Source organism: Lacerta agilis, chromosome 6, assembly GCF_009819535.1.
Source record: "Lacerta agilis isolate rLacAgi1 chromosome 6, rLacAgi1.pri, whole genome shotgun sequence".
NCBI classification, from domain to species: domain Eukaryota; kingdom Metazoa; phylum Chordata; class Lepidosauria; order Squamata; family Lacertidae; genus Lacerta; species Lacerta agilis.
In genome coordinates, this window is record NC_046317.1 from 82839430 (window position 1) to 82858480 (window position 19051).

General features: G+C 40.6%; 1 protein-coding gene across 3 annotated transcripts in view; it reads left to right on the plus strand.

Moving 5' to 3' along the window:
• The window catches only part of EDN3 (endothelin 3), a 36665-nt gene extending 18049 nt beyond the window's left edge, over nucleotides 1-18616 (plus strand). Inside the window, exons 3-5 of one of the 3 annotated variants that reach the window (XM_033153653.1) lie at nucleotides 13178-13354; nucleotides 15016-15155; nucleotides 17231-18616. In XM_033153653.1, the coding sequence (XP_033009544.1) occupies nucleotides 13178-13354; nucleotides 15016-15142 (304 nt within the window). In that variant the 3' untranslated portion in view covers nucleotides 15143-15155; nucleotides 17231-18616. The remainder of the gene's footprint in view (nucleotides 1-13177; nucleotides 13355-15015; nucleotides 15156-17230) is intronic. The other 2 variants (XM_033153654.1, XM_033153655.1) reach the window with 2 other exon arrangements.
• The last annotated feature ends 435 nt before the right edge of the window (nucleotides 18617-19051 follow it).

Genomic DNA, 19051 nt, shown 5'->3' on the forward strand with positions numbered 1-19051 from the left:
AATCACAAGTGGGGAGAATGCTGTTCCACTCAGGTCCTGCTTACATGCTTCCCATGGACATTTGGTTCTTCACTGTGAGAACAGGATGCTGGGTTAGATCAGCCTTTGACCTGATCCAGTATGGCTTTACTTACATTCTTGCCCAAATCACAGCACATTGGTAATGCTCAACAAGATACAAAACTGTTTTGATCATTCTTCTCTTCTGATTAAATTGTGTGTGTGTGTTTGTTTTGGAGAGCGGGATGTATGTTCTCTGTACAGATTTTGTGACGTGAAATCATAGTATTAGAAATGTTACAAGAAGCCCTAAAGTGCAGTCTTGAGTTTTGCATTAAAATTGGTTATGAGCGTGATGTAATTTTGAGTCACCTTGTAATGAACACTCACCCTTTGGAGCAGACTGTTTAATACTCAGAGGTGTCAAGGAAACACAGCTGCCAAGGGACATACGAGGGCTAATTCATAGTTCTGTGAACTCCTTTGCTCTCTGTGGTAGAATTTGACATCACACAGTTACCTAGAATTGGAATTGCTCCAGGCCAGAGAGATTAAAAAAAACCGAAACACGTTTCTGTGCTCTGCTTTACTTGAAAATGTCTTTATTGTAAAGGGGATCTTCATAAAACAAAAAACAGAATGCTAAACTTTATACATGATGTTAAAATTATAACTGTAGAACTGTAGAACAGTACAACGGAAGTGGAAGACTTCTCACCAATAAAGGAAGTACCGGTACTTGTGACAAAACACATAATGAACCTGGGGAATTTGCTGCCGCAAACACAGAAGGGGACTGGAAAAATCATGTGCATATCAGACAAATATTAACAGCCTTTGGCTATAAGAAGAAGAAGAAGAAGAGTTTGGATTTGATATCCCGCTTTATCACTACCCAAAGGAGTCTCAAAGCGGCTAACATTCTCCTTTCCCTTCCCCCCCACAACAAACACTCTGTGAGGTGAGTGGGGATGAGAGAAATGTGACTAGCCCAAGGTCACCCAGCAGCTGCATGTGGAGGAGCGGAGACGCGAACCCGGTTCCCCAGATTACGAGTCTACCACTCTTAACCACTACACCACATGCCTAGAGTCAGTTAATACCGGTATGTATGTGTGCCATGGCAAAGCAGATTTAAACTTCTCACAATAGTCTCTTAAGCACACTTTATCTGTGCTTCTAATTTAAATACAAAACCTACTTTGGCTATAATATAGAATACATTTTAAAACAACTCTTTCACGTCTCCCCTATTGACTGTATATACAATTTAAGGGAGACCACATGCTTGTAGCCATTGAAAAGAGGCCTACTTTGGTGAGCTATTCCCAACCAGCTTACAATGTTTGCAAATACTTGACTTCCCGTGTGGCTTTTTGTTATTTTAAGGTTCTCTTGGGACAATTTCCCCATATCTGCTTCACATTTACTTGCTTTTCTCTTCCTTGCCCATCCCCCCCCTTTTTGTATCATGTCTGTGGAATTGGAAGTGTGTGGGCAGGAACATCTTTTAATGTTCTGTGCACCACCTAATTATAAAGCACTTAATTATTATTTTTTAACATCAACTACATTGTGAATACAAAGTGAACCAGAGGATTGTGAGGTTTACTTTTGCTGGTGCAAACCCATTAAAAAAGAGTTAATTCTGAAGTGGTGCTCCTGCCATGAGAGAGAAAACAAATGAAATGTTTGCCATGTAAATTCCCCTTCAACTCTTGACACAATCTGAGTAACCATTTCATTCCAAGTCCTCTCGCCTGGTTGACAGTTACTCCCTCAAGTTGGCAGCTGGAACCAGAGTGGATAAAAACCATTGATTAAAAAAAAAATCAAAAATCAGATATTTTTAATTTAAATCAGATTTTTTAAAAATTTAAATTAGATTTTTATAATAAAATGCTTTTGGAGGAAAAATCTTACTAATGATGGTTTCCTATTTAAGTTACATTATAGTTCAAAGGATATTCATCAGGAAATAAGGATTTGTTTTAAGTTTATCATGTGTGCTAAAACTCAGTAGTTTTTTTAAAAAAATCGTTTATCCACATCAGTTAACAAACATGGATACATATGCTATAATGTTATTGTTTCAGTTAAATAAATTGTTTAAATTGTTATTGTTGCATTTGGGCCACTGCTACATTATGAAGGAAATGATTATTTTTCACCTTCCAATAAAGTACAGCAGAAAAGTGCAAATATAAACAGTTAACTTATTAATAATAATTTCATAATTATCTGTCTGTGTATTTCTAATACTATAACCAAATCAGTAATTTGTGATATAACTGTAAAAACTACTCTGAAAATTTATTATTCCAAAAATGATACCTTCATCTGGTTGTAAATATTAAGATTATACCAGCAAGAATGAGTCTTCCTGTAAAAAAAAATGATTTACGGTAAATCAAGTCTTACTGACTAGTCATTTAAATCGTGATTTAAATGGTTGGAGCTGACAGTTACTCCCTCAAGTTGGCAGTTGGAACTGACAGTTACTCCCATGAGGTGTTGCTTAGCAACGGTGGAGGGAGGGCAAGACGCCTTCTTTGAGATGTCGCTTAGCAATGGCAGTAGGGAGTTAATGAGGGAGAGATTAAAAAATAAAGAGCAAGGCCCTGTCTGCACTATACATTTAGAGCAGCATTGTACCACTTTAAACAGTCATGGCTTCCCCAAAAGCATCCTGGGAACTGTAGTTTGTTAAGCGTGCTGTGAGGAGACTCCTGTCAGTGGCGGAGCGTATCTAAATAGTGCCAGGGTCAGGAGAGTGGGTGGCAGCATTGCCACTTATAGCCTCATCCTTCAAGATTTTGGGCTCATCCAGGCTTCTGCTTGTCTTGCGGCTCCCCCCCACCCCCCGGAAAAAACCCACTCTTCAGCGCTGAATCGAAGCAAACGCCAATCAGTTTTTCCAGTCGTTTGCTCCGATTTAGTGCTAAAGAGCAAGTTTGCCCTCGGGAAAACCTCTCAGACTTTGCTTTCTAGGTGTGGGATAAGCAGAAGCATGGATGAGCCCTCAGTCAAAGCCATCTTTTAAAGCCATCCAAGGAAACCCGTATTTCACATTCCCCTCACAGGATTTGTGGCTTTGGCTACTGGTTTAACAATCAGTTCCTCTTTTCAGGGAACTCTGGACAGCTCTTGAGCAGCTTTTATTGCAGTCCTGTGCATTTCTGTTCTGGAGTAAATCTACAGTAACTCCACTGAGTGGCCTAGTAAATGTGTTTAGAATTGCAACCCCCCCCCCCACTTTTAATGCAGATTACTTCAAAATGTTTTAGCAGTCCACGCCCTCCCCCCTCAGTCCACCTAGAACAGTACAAAATAGTTGGTGCAGCTAGGAATGCACTAAATGCCTTAACAAATCAGTGTCAATGTTCATTTTTGGAACTTATTTTTTATAACAGGTCTATGGCCTTTTTGTGACAAAGACAATTCCAGAATCACACAGTTCTTTACTTGCTGTGTTTAACTTCAGTAGCTGATTTTTAGCTCAGGTGCTTCACAAGAGGACAAAAATAAAAAAATAAAATAAAAATGTTCCCTTCTCACTTTTGCCCACTGTGCTACAAAAAGTATAGTTTCAATTGTTTTGTGAGATCCTGGCTGCCGAAATCAAAATTCAGTCAATTTCTGCCTTCAGCTGTTGCCACACAGCTGTTTCACATTGCTGATTGTAAAAACTCCCATTGAAATATTATGCCAAAGCCACAAATGCTGAAACTTATCCCCATTACTTCCAGTCTGATTACTATTAGGGCATCACCAATAACATGTTGTGTTTGGGTTTTTTTTTTTAAAAAAGTTTTAAAACTAAAATTCTTTAGGGGAGCCAAAGTTGTTGAGCTTCTTTGGGGGAGCCAGTGATCTACCAGTGATCTACCACAAGACGTCCAGTGATCTACTGGTAGATCACGATCTACCTGTTGGACGTGCCTGTCCTATGCAATGAAAATGCTGCTGCGGAAAGGGCAGTGAGAGTGTTCTCTTATAGCCTGCTAATTGATGGTGAACAATAGATGTTTCCTTAATGGACCGTTAAGCAGATGTTAAACTAAAAAAAAAAAAAGCATGGGAAAAGAAACCTGAAGCCACAGCTGTCTCTAGAGGTCCCTTTGGGCATTCTTTGAACACACAGAGAAAACGATCTTTGATGTCGTGGAGCTGCTTCTGCTTCTGTGGGAGGGGTTTATTTAGAATCCTCCTTCTGGTGAATGACAGTTCCGATAATACTAGCATTGCCTATCTGTGCACCTATCTACTTCTCACTGGCGTATGTAAAGGAGCACCTCCTTTAAAAATACTGTAAAATGGTTCTGGAGCTTCTTACCAGGGCCGGTCCTCCCATGAGGCAGACTGAAGCAGCAGCCTTTTTCGTTGGAATCCCTGTGAGGTCCCTGCCCCTTGCTGCTGGAGTCGCTTGGCAGCAGCTTCCCTTCGAGATCTTGCAACCCCAGGAAAGTGAGGCTTTGGTGGGGGCGACATCTTCCTATTTCACCTCGGGTGGTGAAACGGGATGGGCCACACTTCTTTCTACTATGGAAAAGTGGGCAGCACGGGACAGTTTTGTATCAAGGATTTATGTAAGTTAAGCATCCAAGGAGGCAGGTGAAAGGAGAAAAAGTTAATGGAGATTTATTACCTGCCTTGGGAAGGCTGTATTTATTTAAAGATAGAAAGGCAATATACACATGTTGTTGATATATATATATATATATATATATATATATATATATATATATATAACATTAATATTTGCACATCTTGATATGATGGTCTTTAGTAGTGTTGTCCAATCTGCCCCTTGCATGCTACGTTTCCGCTGACATTGAACTTGTGCAAAACCTTGCTTAGGATTGCGCAGCTGCTAAACCTGAGTTATTATCCAACATTACATGCAAACCCTTTCACATACTACCCACTGAAAACAACAGGAGGGTAATTCCATTAAAATGTCAACCTACAGACCCATTTTTCATTTTCATATATACTGATCGTGCTCTGTATAATCTTAAAGATAATTTTCCAAAGTTCCATCTGGTAAGCAGTTTTTCAAGACGACATTTTTCATACAACTTAGAATTTTTCTACTCCTCTCACAAGTATTGATTTTTCTCTAACAGACCCCCCCCACTCTTTTTCTTGAAGTATATACAAGTTCCTACCAGCTTCCACTCAGATGGGTCAAGGAGGGGGAGGCCCAGCCTGATGAGCCAGGCTGAACAGGTGGACTCATTTGCAAATCCAAAACTTCACCTCTGGAGCCAAAGGCTTCTTACCTTGCCTCACAGGGTGACAGTTGTTGTTGTTGTTCAGTCGTTCAATCGTGTCCAACTCTTCGTGACCCCATGGACCAGAGCACGTCAGGCACGCCTATCCTTCACTGCCTCCCGCAGTTTGGCCAAACTCATGTTAGTAGCTTCGAGAACACTGTCCAACCATCTCATCCTCTGTCGTCCCCTTCTTCTTGTGCCCTCCCTCTTTCCCAACATCAGGGTCTTTTCCAGGGAGTCTTCTCTTCTCATGAGGTGGCCAAAGTACTGGAGCCTCAACTTCAGGATCTGTCCTTCTAGTGAGCACTCAGGGCCGATTTCCTTGAGAATGGATAGGTTTGATCTTCTTGCAGTCCATGGGTGACAGTACAACCCTGTAAAAAAGTTGAAGGCAGTGTTGAACACAAAGTGTAAATGGATATTTCACGTATTTTTAAATGAACACAGGGGAAGATGTCCTCATAGGGAATATGATTATCCTGAAAGAAAGTACAGATGCTGAAGCAGTCACTTAAGTATTGGTTTCAGTTGGCAAATTTGTTACTGTTGAGTTTGAGACGGAAATAGTTGACGATGTGATGATCTTGAATATGAAATCCTCGTGTTAAAAAATGGGACTTCTCTGACATTTGTCTTCCCTGCAAATGAGGATGAAGATTAGGTTGAAAAGAAACAAATAATTTGGGCATTGCCACAGCCAAGTGCAAATTCCCATGGACATTACAACTTCCCACATGGACTCTGTGCAGATCTGCAATTTGTTAACACATAGTAAAGTGTTATATGCACAAGGCCTTTATTTGTGTATCTGTCAGTGAATTGTCACCTGTTGGTCACAGGCCATTTATCAGAAAACTTTCTTTCCAGTTTCCAGTAAACATTCCTGTAACATTGACACCTGCTCATGAAACATTAGCTGTTCATGTATTTTGCTGCACACACACACACACACACACACACACACACTTAGAGAATACAGTACAGTTTTCTTAAGTTGCAGATAAATTCTTGAGGTTGCGCAAGTATTGTGTTGGCCACATCTTTTAAAACACAATAAAAATAAAGGATTTAAACTTTGTTGGCACACTTATTCCTTATATTTGTAGGGATGACCAATTCGGCTAACACACAAACAGTTTAATGTTAATTGCAGTTCAAATAAAATTAGCTAAACACACAGACTATTATGTAAAGAAGCTTATAAATGCCATTATCCAGGATTGGACTGTAGAATCTAATTTTGGATAGTTCCTGAGCCTTTGCTAAACTGCCGTGGTCTTCTGGGAGATTTGCGTGAGAGAATTATACAGCACCGGGTTGTATACGCATTTGCTTCCAACTTTGCATGAGAGAGAGACAGACAGAAGGATTAAGAGTGAATCAGTGTCTTAAGTTATTAAAAGTAAATAATGGAAAGATTATAGTTCTAATCGCTACAGGGAAAAAGGGCAGGCAAAACAGACAGCGGATAATCCTTTTTGGAAGCTACTAGTTCTGTCTAACTGTTCAGAGACAGACATCATTTGCCGTTTTACATGCAAATTTTAATGTTTTGTGGTTCTCAGATGTTTTTGAGAAAAATAAAATTGGGTGAGGTTTAAGACTGCACATCGTAAGCAGCAAAAGCTTTCCGTTCCTCCTTGAATGGGAAAGTTTACATTATCTTTTAAATTTATTTATTTTGAAAAAGTCTAAAGTGTACTTGCATCCTAAATATAGATTTCAGGGTGGTGTTGTGGTTAAGGACAGTGGCCCCACGGTTTGCTTTGGGTTTAGTTTCCCCAGTCTTAGTTGAAGCAGATTTGATTAGTCTTACAGTCTTTGGTTGCAGGTGGCGCTGTGGGTTAAACCACAGAGCCTAGGGCTTGCCGATCAGAAGGTCGGCGGTTCGAATCCCCGCAGTGGGGTGAGCTCCCGTTGTTCGGTCCCTGCTCCTGCCAAGTTAGCACTGCTCTGGTTCGCCAGAAGCGGCTTTGTCATGCTGGCCACATGACCCGGAAGCTGTACGCTGGCTCCCTCGGCCAGTAAAGCGAGATGAGCGCCACAACCGCAGAGTCATCCGCTACTGGACCTAATGGTCAGGGGTCCCTTTACCTTTACAGTCTTTGGTCAGTTTTGCATGGTTTTTTTTTTTTTTTTAGCTTAAAGGGTATAACAGCATGGCTTCCTATGTGGGCAGGTCCACCTGTTCATGCTTTAAATAAAACATTTGAAAGTGCAATCCTATGCATGTCTACAGAGAGGGAAGTCCCATTGAGTTCAATGTGGCTTCTAGGTAAGTGGATTTTGGATTGAGAAAAAGGACAAATTTCTGAAATAGATTGAAGAAGAAAAAAATAAAACTGTATTGCTTCCATTAGAGACAGTGATGGCCACTGACCTAGATAGACAAATCCATGACGACAATGCAAATTCATGATGGCAATGCTTCTGAATACCAGTTGCTGGAAACCACAACAAGGGAGAGCTCTCTTGTGCCTGAATCCTGCTTGTGAGCTTCCCACAGGCATCTGGTTGGCTACTGTGAAAACAGATGCTGGGTTAGACTGGCCATTGGCCTGATAAAGCAGGCTCTTCCTATGTTCTTATTGCCATTTATGTACCATATTTTCCTCCAAGGAGATCAAGGCAGTGTACATGTTTCTCCACTACCCATTTTATCTTCACAACAGCCCTGTAAGTTGGGATAGACTAAGAGGCAGTGACTGGCCCAAGGTCACCCATTGAACTTCATGGTTGAATGGGGAATTTGAACGCTGGCCTCCCAGATCATAGTCCAACACTTTGTCTAATGGTCCTTTTAAAGAGGATTGAATGGCTTCATGGAAACTAGTAGCCAAAATAATGAAAAATGGCAAATTCAGGGGCAGTACACTCCTGATTATCAGATGCAGGATATAAACAATCCAGAATGGCTGTTTCCATCAGGCCATGTTTGAATAACATAAATGGACATTCACAGGTGGCTGGCCAATATTAGAGCTAAAATGCCGGACTGGGTACAAATTTGGTCTGAGGTGTCCTGAGGCATTTAATACTGGTGCACATTTATTCATGCCGCTGAATATTAAAATGCAGAAGAGTAAGTGCTAACTCCCATGTGCTATGTTTATTGCTGCAGAAAATTCTATGCATTATTTCACATTCTCTACCTCTATATTGATGTTTATTGATGCCTTTCTTCCCTTCCTTGTTGCGGGAAGGTCTGTTTTGTTTTAAGAGGCAGAAATTAATTTCTCATGCCTTGTTTTTGACCCAGACACAGGAGAAGAGGGGGTTGGGAGAGAAGAACATTTGTCTTGTGTGCTTGTGTGTGTGTTAAAGAAACAGATGGAAAACAAATGGCTTGGCGAGTGAGAAAATATTTTGTACTACCTTCCTTGGAGCTGAGATTTCTAGTGTAGCATTCAATTCAGTTCATCTGAATAAAGTTTGAATATTTTAGAATTTTGCATGGTTCCATATTAAACAACATTTATGCTGCATCCTTTCTTCTTTTTGTGTGCAAAACTAGAGAAAATAAATGTAATTTTGATCAGACTGCTTGCTGTACTCTGTGGGGGGAAAACTGGAAATGAGGCGCACAGCCACCCGATGCCTTTGAGATGGGTAATGTTGCTAGTCGTACACATTGGTGCGAAACCCTATTAATTTTTCCTCTATTAGTGTCAGTGTTCTGTGAATTCTTCCCCACTCCCATTTCCACTCAAATAAATTTTTCAGTAGTTTTGTTGACGCATTGCTTTTCACGATGAGGCTAATATTTACGGGCACTTGGGGAGGAGCACATGAACCTAAAACATGTAATATAAAATCCACTGTGTTCCCTTGCCTGTGTTTGGCTTAAAAAAAATAATTGTAATAAGTGAGAGTTGACTTTTTCAGTGTAGGCTGAAGCCCAAAAGGATTGCGCTGGAGTGCAATTACTTGCCAATTTATTCACAGTTACCCCATTTAAATTGCTTAATTTTCTCTACTGCTGTAGCTTTTTCATGATTTTACACTCCTCTTCCTCCTTTCTCTTCTGCTTGTTTCACTTAATGCCTTCTTATCTACTTCCATTTCTTTTTGCAAATACATGTCTTCTGTACCAATCTTTCAGACCATTCCTAGGCCTTGATGCAACCTCCTACACTTTCAGCTGTCAAACTCCTTCCTCCTTTTTCTTTCCTTCCTAATGCCTCTTCTTCAGTCATAGGATTTCTGTAACTGCTATAGCCAATCAACGTTGCCATTCTTTGTATTCTTGTGTGCATATGTAAGCTTTCAGTGCTGTTTGGATTAACATTGAAGACTAATTTGGCAATTCCAGCAGAATGTAATCATTCTTGATGATTGAGCTCTTCTTGGAATCTTCAAGTGGAGGAAGGAAATGGTTGTGATGACATTGCTGGAACCAGTCGTGGGCATTACTCAATAGTTACATTTTCTCCCACCCTTCCTCCAGGCATCTTAGAGCTCCAATTTTATCATTGTTTTACTCCAGTGAGCTACATGATTCAGTGGGAACTCATGACCCTTTTGGACATAATGCTAAATAAGGTTGGACTCTCCCTGAAGGAGTAGGTGTGTGGTTTGGGTGATGCTCCTTGATCCAGCTCTGTCACTGGAGGTACAGGTGTCCTTATTGACTAGGATGAAATCTACACACATATAAAAACTGTTCTGAAAATGCTTTTTTAAAAGCGTTTTTAAAAATGCATTGAATTTCCCATTAGGCTCACCATCTAGTGTCACATTGTATATTGCACTTAAAACACACTTAAAATGTTTTATTTGCAGCTGTATAGCAGCTCTATAGCTAAGTCCTAGGAGTGCCTATTTCTTATTTCGGCAAGACAGTTGTGGTCCTTTCTGGATCAGGATAACTCGATCATAGTTGTTTGTGCACCAGTAACCTCATGGTTGGATTACTACAATGCTCTCTATGTGGGCTTGGTTTGGAGGCTGCAAGTGGTGCAGAACATGGCGGTTAGGTTGCTTGTGGGTGCAAGCTACCACTGGCATATAATACCTTACTTTCGGAATTTGCACTGGCTGCCAATTTGCTACCAGGTTGAGGGTACTGGTGCTAACACAGTCTTATAATTCCCCCTGTTAAGTCAAGGCCAGGTTACTTGAGAAACCGCTTTATCTCTTATAAACCCAGTAAATTGCTGTGGTCTGTAAGAGAGTTTCTCCTGCAAATTCTAAAGATCTTAGAAGCCCGCTCTGCAGTAACTCAGAGTAGGACTTTTAGTGCGGTTGCCCCTGTTCTGTGGAATGACATTCCTGCCACAGTACGACTGGCACCCGCTATCCGCTCTTTCCAGAAACAGTTCACAACAGTTTTGTTCAATCAGTCTTTCCCAGCTGATTGGGCTGGGTCTTTACCATGAGGGTCCACTTGTCAGGGTTTTAGTCTTGTTTCAAATTTATTTGTAGTTAATGTGTTTTAACTTTTTAATTAATGTATGTGTAAATTACCGAGAGACAGTGGTTTAGAAGGGAATTAATAAACTAATTGTGACAATGATAAGAAACAATAAACTATGGCTTAGAAACGTTACTACCATCTACACCAGAGCTTTCCAAATTTTTCATGTTGGTGACACACTTTTTAGACATGCATCATTTTGCGACACAGAAATTAAGTTTTACTTGCAAACTAATCCCTTTCCAGCCCGTGGAAGAGTGTGGGGAGCATTCACATGAAAACAGCAACACACTGCAGCCAACACACTAACGTGTCACGACACAGTTTGGAAAGCTCTGATCTGCACTGTTCATCTCCCTCTCTGATACTTTTTGGCATTTACTTATTTAAGAGCATCATAATCTGTTAAGTGGTTTACATACATGAAAATTAAAATCACAGATAAAATCAGATGTTTAAAAGCAGGTTAAACAACTCTTTCCCCAAAATATAAATAAAAGCAGCAGTGTTAAGAAATATACATTATAAAACAATGTTACATATTAAAAAAAAAACTGGTTAAATTTACATGTCTGGGTAGGCTTGCCTAGACAAAAAAGTTTCTACCAGGCACTGAAAACAGTGCAACGAAGATACCTATCTACACTGAATCACTGGTTCATAGTAAGTGTTTAACAAACATTATGTGGCTCTTGTAAAAGTGCCAGTTCTGAAGATCAAAGCATTTGAGTGGGCATATAATTGGTGAATGATGGTTTATTGTCACAGAAACAAGCCTAGTTGAGCCTTTGGTTTGCTCGTTCCGCCCCTTATGAGGAGGATTTTGGAAACTTTTGCTTCTACTTTTGCTTAACCGCACTTTAGCATTATGCCCAAAGCCATGGTTTATTATCCTTGCTTATTTGCCTAAACCACATTTAAGGTTTACCATATTTTGAGTTCAGTTAATTGAAAATGGAAGTGAAAGCTAACAAGTTTCTGTTTGCAGCCATATTGGAAGAAGTGCACAAGCCCAAAGTTTGTGCATTTTAGCACTTAGCCATAGTTTAGCGTTGTCTCCAAACCAGATCACTGGCTGTGTCTTTTAAGTGAACTAGTGCATGCAAATTGATTTGTGTGGTACAGCTGAAAGCTGCAACTACCATATTTTTCGCTCCATAGGGCGCACCGGACCATAGGGCGCACCACATTTTTAGAGGAGGAAACAAGAAAAAAAATATTTTTTTCTGGTTTTCCTCCTCTAAAAGCCCTGCTTTTTTTGAGGATCAGCTAAAAGTTTTGCAGCTTTTTTGCAAAGGGAAAAGCCCTGTTTTTTTGAGGATCAGCTAAAAGTTTTGCAGCTTTTTTTGCAAAGGGAAAAGCTGTTTTTTTGAGGATCAGCTAAAAGTTTTGCAGCTTTTTTGAAAAGGGAAAAGCCCTGTTTTTTTGAGGATCAGCTACAAGTTTTGCAGCTTTTTTTGCAAAGGGAAAAGCAGTTTTTTTGAGGATCAGCTAAAAGTTTTGCAGCTTTTTTGCAAAGGGGGGAACACAAAGAGGGAAAGCCCCATTTTTATGGGGTTCAACTCACATTTCTGAAAAATCTTAAGGAAAGGGAGCCGTTTCTACAGTTTCCAGACAGATAATCTAATCAGCCAGTCACATATCGCTGGGGAAACAAACAACCTCCCTCTGCAGCACATTCAACAATGGAGGCCTGGGCAAAGGGGTGGGCTGAAAGGGAGCTGGGACTCTTATCTCTCTCCCGATCTCTTGCTGATCAGCTGCTGAGCGGTTCCTTTCAACACCCCCTTTTCTCTTTGTAAAAAAAAAAAAAAGCATGATCTGCTTTTGGCCCCTGGACAATTCAGCTCCAGGGACCACCATTCGCTCCATAATACGTACAGATATTTCCCCTTACTTTTTAGGATGTATGTTGACATAATATGTATTGTGAGCCCATTTGGGGGGCCTTTACATGAATAGATCCATGAATAGATCCATGTGGACTTTATATGCAGCTTCTGTCTTTTTTCAATTCTCCTTCTTCAATTCAGCACTCTTATTTCGTTGAGGCTGAAAGCGAGTTGTTGAAATATGGGAGGAGGGAAGGGGGAATCATCTGGTTTATTTCTTCAGTTTTAATTAAAGTCATTCGGTTCCCCCTCTCTTCCGTAATTCCACAGCATGTCCTTATTTTTCTCTTTTCTTTCCAGTCCGATCTTCCCCACGCGATTCTTACCAGGTCTGGACTCCCTTTTTGCACTCCAGGACATATTCCAAAATTATTTTGCTGATTCATTTAATATCATTGTATCTTTTGGATATAAATTTAGGAAGTTTGTTGGGAAGCAATAATACAATACATACTGTCCTCCTTCCTTCTCCCGGGATGCCGCTGCTCCTGCCCACCATGGCTGCTCTTTTTATCTGAAGTATGGGGGTAAAAACACTTGCTTCCATACCATCTTGAAAATGCTAAGGCATTCGTATGTTTTTGTTGCAGGAGGATTGTTCCATATGGACTGGCAAATTACAGGGGAAGTTTCAGAGGCAAAAGATCTACAGAGCGGCATCGCAAGAGCTTGCATTCATCAAAACAGCCTCCATTGCGCTGCTCTTGTGCAGACAGATGCGACAAGCAGTGTATGCATTTTTGCAGAAGGACCCAGAATGGCCAATGGTAAGATTGTTCATCTGTGGCAGGGGTGAGAAGCCCTTTTCTTTTGAGGGAGGTGGGGACAGAGTTTATGGTGGATGGGGCTGTCTCCTCTCCTCTCTTGCATAGCCCCCTTTCCCTCATTTTCTCCTTCTTGCCACTCACATGAAATTAGCCCAAGGATAATGCATGTTGCGTTCTCCTGTTTTATGGTATTTGCTTATCTAAAAGGAACTGAGGGTATAATTTTTCTCCCTTTCTCATATAAGAGAAACCAAATGAAGCAGTAGCAACAGGAAGTAACTTTTCAGGAAGTATAGTCATACCTCGGGTTACGGCTGCTTCAGGTTGTGCATTTTCGGGTTACGCACCGCGCCGAACCCGGAAGTAACAGAACAGGTTACTTCTGGGTTTCGTGCTTTGCACATGCGCAGAAGCTGCAAATTGCAACCAGCGCGTGCGCAGACATGGTGCTGCGGGTTGCGAATGCGCCTCCCGCACGGATCGCGTTCGCAACCTGAGCATCCACTGTTCTTACCGGTAATTAGAGAACCAAGGTACAGTCGTACCTTGGTTCTGGAACAGAATGCTTTTCGGGAGTCTGTTCGACTCCCGGAACCGTTCGAAAACCAAGGTGTGGCTTCCGATTGGCTGCAGGAGAGTCCTGCAGCCAATCAGAAGCCACACCAGATGTTTGGCTTCTGAAAATCATTTGAAAACTGGAACACTCACTACCAGGTTTCAATCGTTTGGGAGCTGATTTGTTCGGGAGCCAAGGCGTTTGAGATCCAAGGTACGACTGTATAGAATTCCCTACCACAAATGTGATGATGGCTGTTAGCACTGCCCCCTTTCACATGCATCCACAGCTAGCTGCATCCTCAGTGGTGCAGATGCGTAAGAAAGGCCCATGCGTTATGCCACTGTTAATTCATTTGAAATTGAACTCAGCCAGCTCAGTTGTTTGGTGTATTCACATTCAGAAGTGTTATGGATATCTATAATCTTAACACCTTACATGTGAGCTGCCGAGAAGCATCTGGCTGCAACACCATTGGAAACGGAATAGTGGACTAGATGGATCCTTGCTATGATCCTACAAGGAAACTCAGATGTTTGTAAGATAGCACAAGCACCAGAGTTTGTCCCAGATGAGTTTAGTGAATGGAAGAAACATGGAGAAGAGCCCTTAATATTTATTTGGGATGTAGCGTTGTGGAAATAGTGTAAAAAAAAGTTATGCTCACTTGTCCAGTTAACTGTTAAGCAGTGCTTGCTTTATTCTAGCATTCCTTAAAGGCAGACGCCGGAAAAGCAACGGGTATGTTTTGAACTTGTTCTTTGAAAGAGACAATCTTTGGATTGTATTCAGTGCTAGTCCTACTTAGTGCAGACCCACTGAAATTAAGGAACATGTCTATTAATTTCAGTGGATCAACTCTTAGTAGGTCTAGCATTGCCTACAACGCTTTATTATTATTATTATTATTATTATTATTATTATTATTATTCTTCTTCTTCTTCTTAAAAACCTTTTAGGATAATGGCCTCACAAGGTGGTTTTCAACAACAGGTACAAATAATAGAATAAAATACAACATGAAAATTAAAAACTAAAGCTAGATAAATATTTGGGATGAAGAAATTGTGTGGTCATTTAAAAGCCCCAACTTTCTTTTCCATAGTAATAATGAGCAACTGAACAGCAGAGAAGAAACAGATCCCCATCAAGAAAAGGAGCATATATCTCACTCTGCAGCCCAGGAGAATTTTCAGCTTCTTCAAAGTGGAGAGGTGCAGTCTGTGTTTTAATTATATTGTGCGTGTAAGTGGCTAAAACGTTTGGAGGGCAAGTCAATATTTTGCTAATTGTCAAGTCTGTTAGTTTAAAGAAAAGGCCTAGAAGCGGGTAGCGGGCATGTTTCTGCCTGATCATGTGCATATTTAAGGCACTTTTTAATCATCCCTGCTCTTCCAGCCAAAAAATGAAATTGGCTTGCATCAAGGCAGAAGTGTTGTTTGCAAAATGTAAAGTGTTTTCTGTTGACTCAAATGTGCAACCAAACTCAACCCAATAGCTTTGTGTGGTGCAAACCAAAAAGCATAACCTAAAATAATTATTTGGTGATTTTAGAATTTTTTAATACTGTGTTATTAATAGCAACATTTAGCACTTCAGAGTATTCAAAGTGCTTCATATACCTTATCTCAGGAAGCCTTACAAATGCCCTATAATAAGATGGATCAGTTTTATTACTCCTACAGTTGAAGTTGGAGCGGGTACTAAGAAACAGTATCTTGCTCAAAGCCACCTACTGAGTTCATGGCAAACCAACCAACCAACCAACCAACCAACCAACCAACAAACAAACATTTCGGCTGTGGCAGGGGTTTCCCACTCCACATCTTGGTCTTTTTTTGCTTCAATAAGACCTATGAGATAGGTTAGGATGAAAAGCTAAGACTTGATGACAGCCAACCAGTCACACTACCTCACAACTGAGCAGGAAACTGACACTGCGTTTCCGATGTGCACATCTAACCTTCCAAACATTGTATTAGACCAGCATTTCCCAAGCTAGTGCTCAAATCATCTGGAGGGCACCAACCTGGGGAAGATGCCCCCTCCATCACACTAATTTCACTAATCTAGCTAGGTGGACCAAGGGCGCATTACGCTAACTTCATGTCTGTGGGATCCTTCCTCAATGAAGTAAGCAGAGCTCCATCCAGTTGGAGACTGGGCCATATCCAAGCCCCTAGCCTAAGGTCTAAGGCAGGAGTCGGCAAGGTTATCCGGCCGTGGGCTGGACATGTGCAGCGCAATGCTGGAAATCACGTCTGCGCATGTCCCCGGCACCGGAAATCGCTTCTGCGCATGCCCAGACGCTTGCACAGATGCCATTTCCGGTGCCACTCGGTGAGTCCCCGCGCCGCGCCGCACCAGTTTAGTGCAGTGCACAGGGGACTTGCTGAGCGGGCAGCTCGGTGACCGCGCTGCTCATGGGCCAGTTAAACGGCCTTTGTGGGCCGCATCCAGCCCATGGGCCGGAGGTTGCCGATGCCTGGTCTAAGGAATATGCTGGCCCACCCAGATATGAGAGATGTGTGTGAAGATAGTGGTAGCAATTGCAGTAGGACTTGCTGGCACCCCACTTTGAGGATGGGCAGGGGAGGCTTGCTACAGCACCCTCCCTTCCCTGCTCAGAGCTGACCTACTTTAAAACTAGTTGTGGGCTAAGGTACTATGATAACTAAAAGCAGTTCCTTCCATACTATGATGCTTACTCCGATTCCATTCTCTTTGCTAGAATGGCAGTTGATTTTTGTGGTAACATATGGCTAATAGTTCTCAGAAATTTAATTTTCTGCCTGTTGCCCGCACATTTCCTGGCACTGCTTGCTACATTTCTGGGTATATATTAATACTTATAAATGAAGAATTATTCCACTGCAAATGGCGCAAAAGTTGCATAAGCATTCTGTTCTTAGTTTGTTCCTGAAAAGCCCATGTCATAAATCAAAACAAAATAAAAAATAAAAAATCGGTTTGTGGGGGGGAAATTGGAGCTAAGTCCTGTCTTGCAGTAACCATCAGAAATGAGCTGGATGGCTTGACATCACTTTGCTTTGCAGTGTGTCCAGACACCTGGTAAATATACTTTTTCTTGAAGTCTTGTATGGACCAGGGGTCTTGTGGGATCTGTAGCTGATCTGCGCAGACATCACATTGAGGAAAGCAGCTCTAACCACTCCACCACACATGCTGTCAGTGCTTGTTTCATTTATTTATAAAATAACCCTTGCTTTTGGCCCTTAAAAATAATAATGGTTTCAGAATACAAAACAAAATTTCAACAGCATTTGGAGAAGCCTTTCATCATGCATTTTCTTTCACAGGTATGAAGCTGAGTACCTACTACCTAAGATATGAAACTCACTGAAGATGAACAAATGTTCAAGACTCTCAAATGGATTATCTGCCTGCAGGTGCTTCCTTTTCCTGAACTGATGCAATCTTGAAAGTGGACAATGTACCTGCCTGGAGGAAGTGTTACTGAACTGCAATGTTCTGGCTCATGTCTTGCTTGAATCTTATACACCCCACATGATGATGACATCCATGAAGACATCCGTCAGTTTTGGAAAGCAACATTTTTTGCTGTTTACGGTCCCAAGAACAGCCCCCACTGGCAAAAAAATAAAAATAAAAATAAAGATTCAAGGAGTGAAAAACTTTCCTACTCTGTCAAGATGCAGGACAGGAAAAAAAGAATGCTTCACTTGTTTGCTTGTCATATGTATGAATGTCCAACTTTTCTCATGCAGTTGCCATGGGACAAATTGGGACATTGGAACAGTACCTGTATTTGATATTTTGGTCACTTTTTTTAAAAGGCACCCTTTTCTCCATAATGTTGTTCAAACCTGTCTTCCTATTGTAATCTCAGTGGTGAAGAAATGTAAATGACAATATCTATGCAGATTGAATATGAATGGCTAATATTAATATAATTATAACATATAGCAAGCTAACAGTATACTGGGAGTATTTCATAGGTTATTGGATTTAGGCACCAATTATTCCTGCACTGAAATGGAATTTTACAACAGATCTACTGGATAGATATTGAGAGAGAAGAATGCTAGTTTATCCGTCCTATTCACTCTGCTGCTCCGGGGTGAAGAAATTCTGAAACATTAAAAATGCATTTGAAGGACATTCAAAGCCATATATTAGCCCTTAATTCAAATTGCTAGAAGGACTGGCTGGGAAAATACAGTGATGGGAACTGTTAATTGCAATTATGAAAGTTCATTTTTGAGGAACAGATGAAGCAGAAGAATTGCATGTATTTCTACACAATCAATGGATGTCCTTTTTGAATTAGTTGGGTGCATGTTAAGAAGACTGCGGAAGAACATTCACCCAGTGTTTGCTAATCAGAAAGAGGGAAAAGACATTCATTGCTGATAGTTGAGAATCTTTCAAAGGACACTTTCATAAAAATGGATTTTTCTTTAAAAGTCTTTTATTTTACAAGAACATAGTTCTGGAGACCACAGTTAAGACTGTAGGCTGAACTGATGAACTTTTGGGCTCATTCAGAAAATGTGCAAATCCCCAAACCAGCTATATAAAATTTGCAAAATAAGTAACGGACATTGTTTTCAGCAAGAAAGGAAGAGATCTTTTGTCTATATTATATATATATATATATGAATATATTACATAAATAAATTATTCTACTTATAAAAGTAAAACACCGCTCTCCATTATCACATTTATACTAGCTTTCTATTTTCCTGGCCCCAATTTGGTGAATTTTGTTGAGATGTAGTCTATTTATTGTACTGGCAAATAACTTTTCTTATTGTGTGTGTTTCTTTTAATTAACTCAGCAGAGAAATCAATCTGTTTCAAGGAGCTAACCTTTTATTATGAGGTAGATCGCTATCTGAGGTATATGTGGTATATTTTAATAACCACAGATTTCTTTTAGAAAGTCACAATGTGAGTGTGCAATGTGAGCACATGAAACTGTTTTTAAAGCAGGCCTTTGTCATACAGAATAAGGCCCAAATCCAGCCGGAGCTTTGCCCGCTTCCAGTTGTAAGCAAAAGAAAAATGATGCTCTTAGTGTATTTCATGCATATTTTATTCTATCGCTATTTTCTACAGACTCGGAAAATGCAGAAAGGTACACAAATCTTTCACCT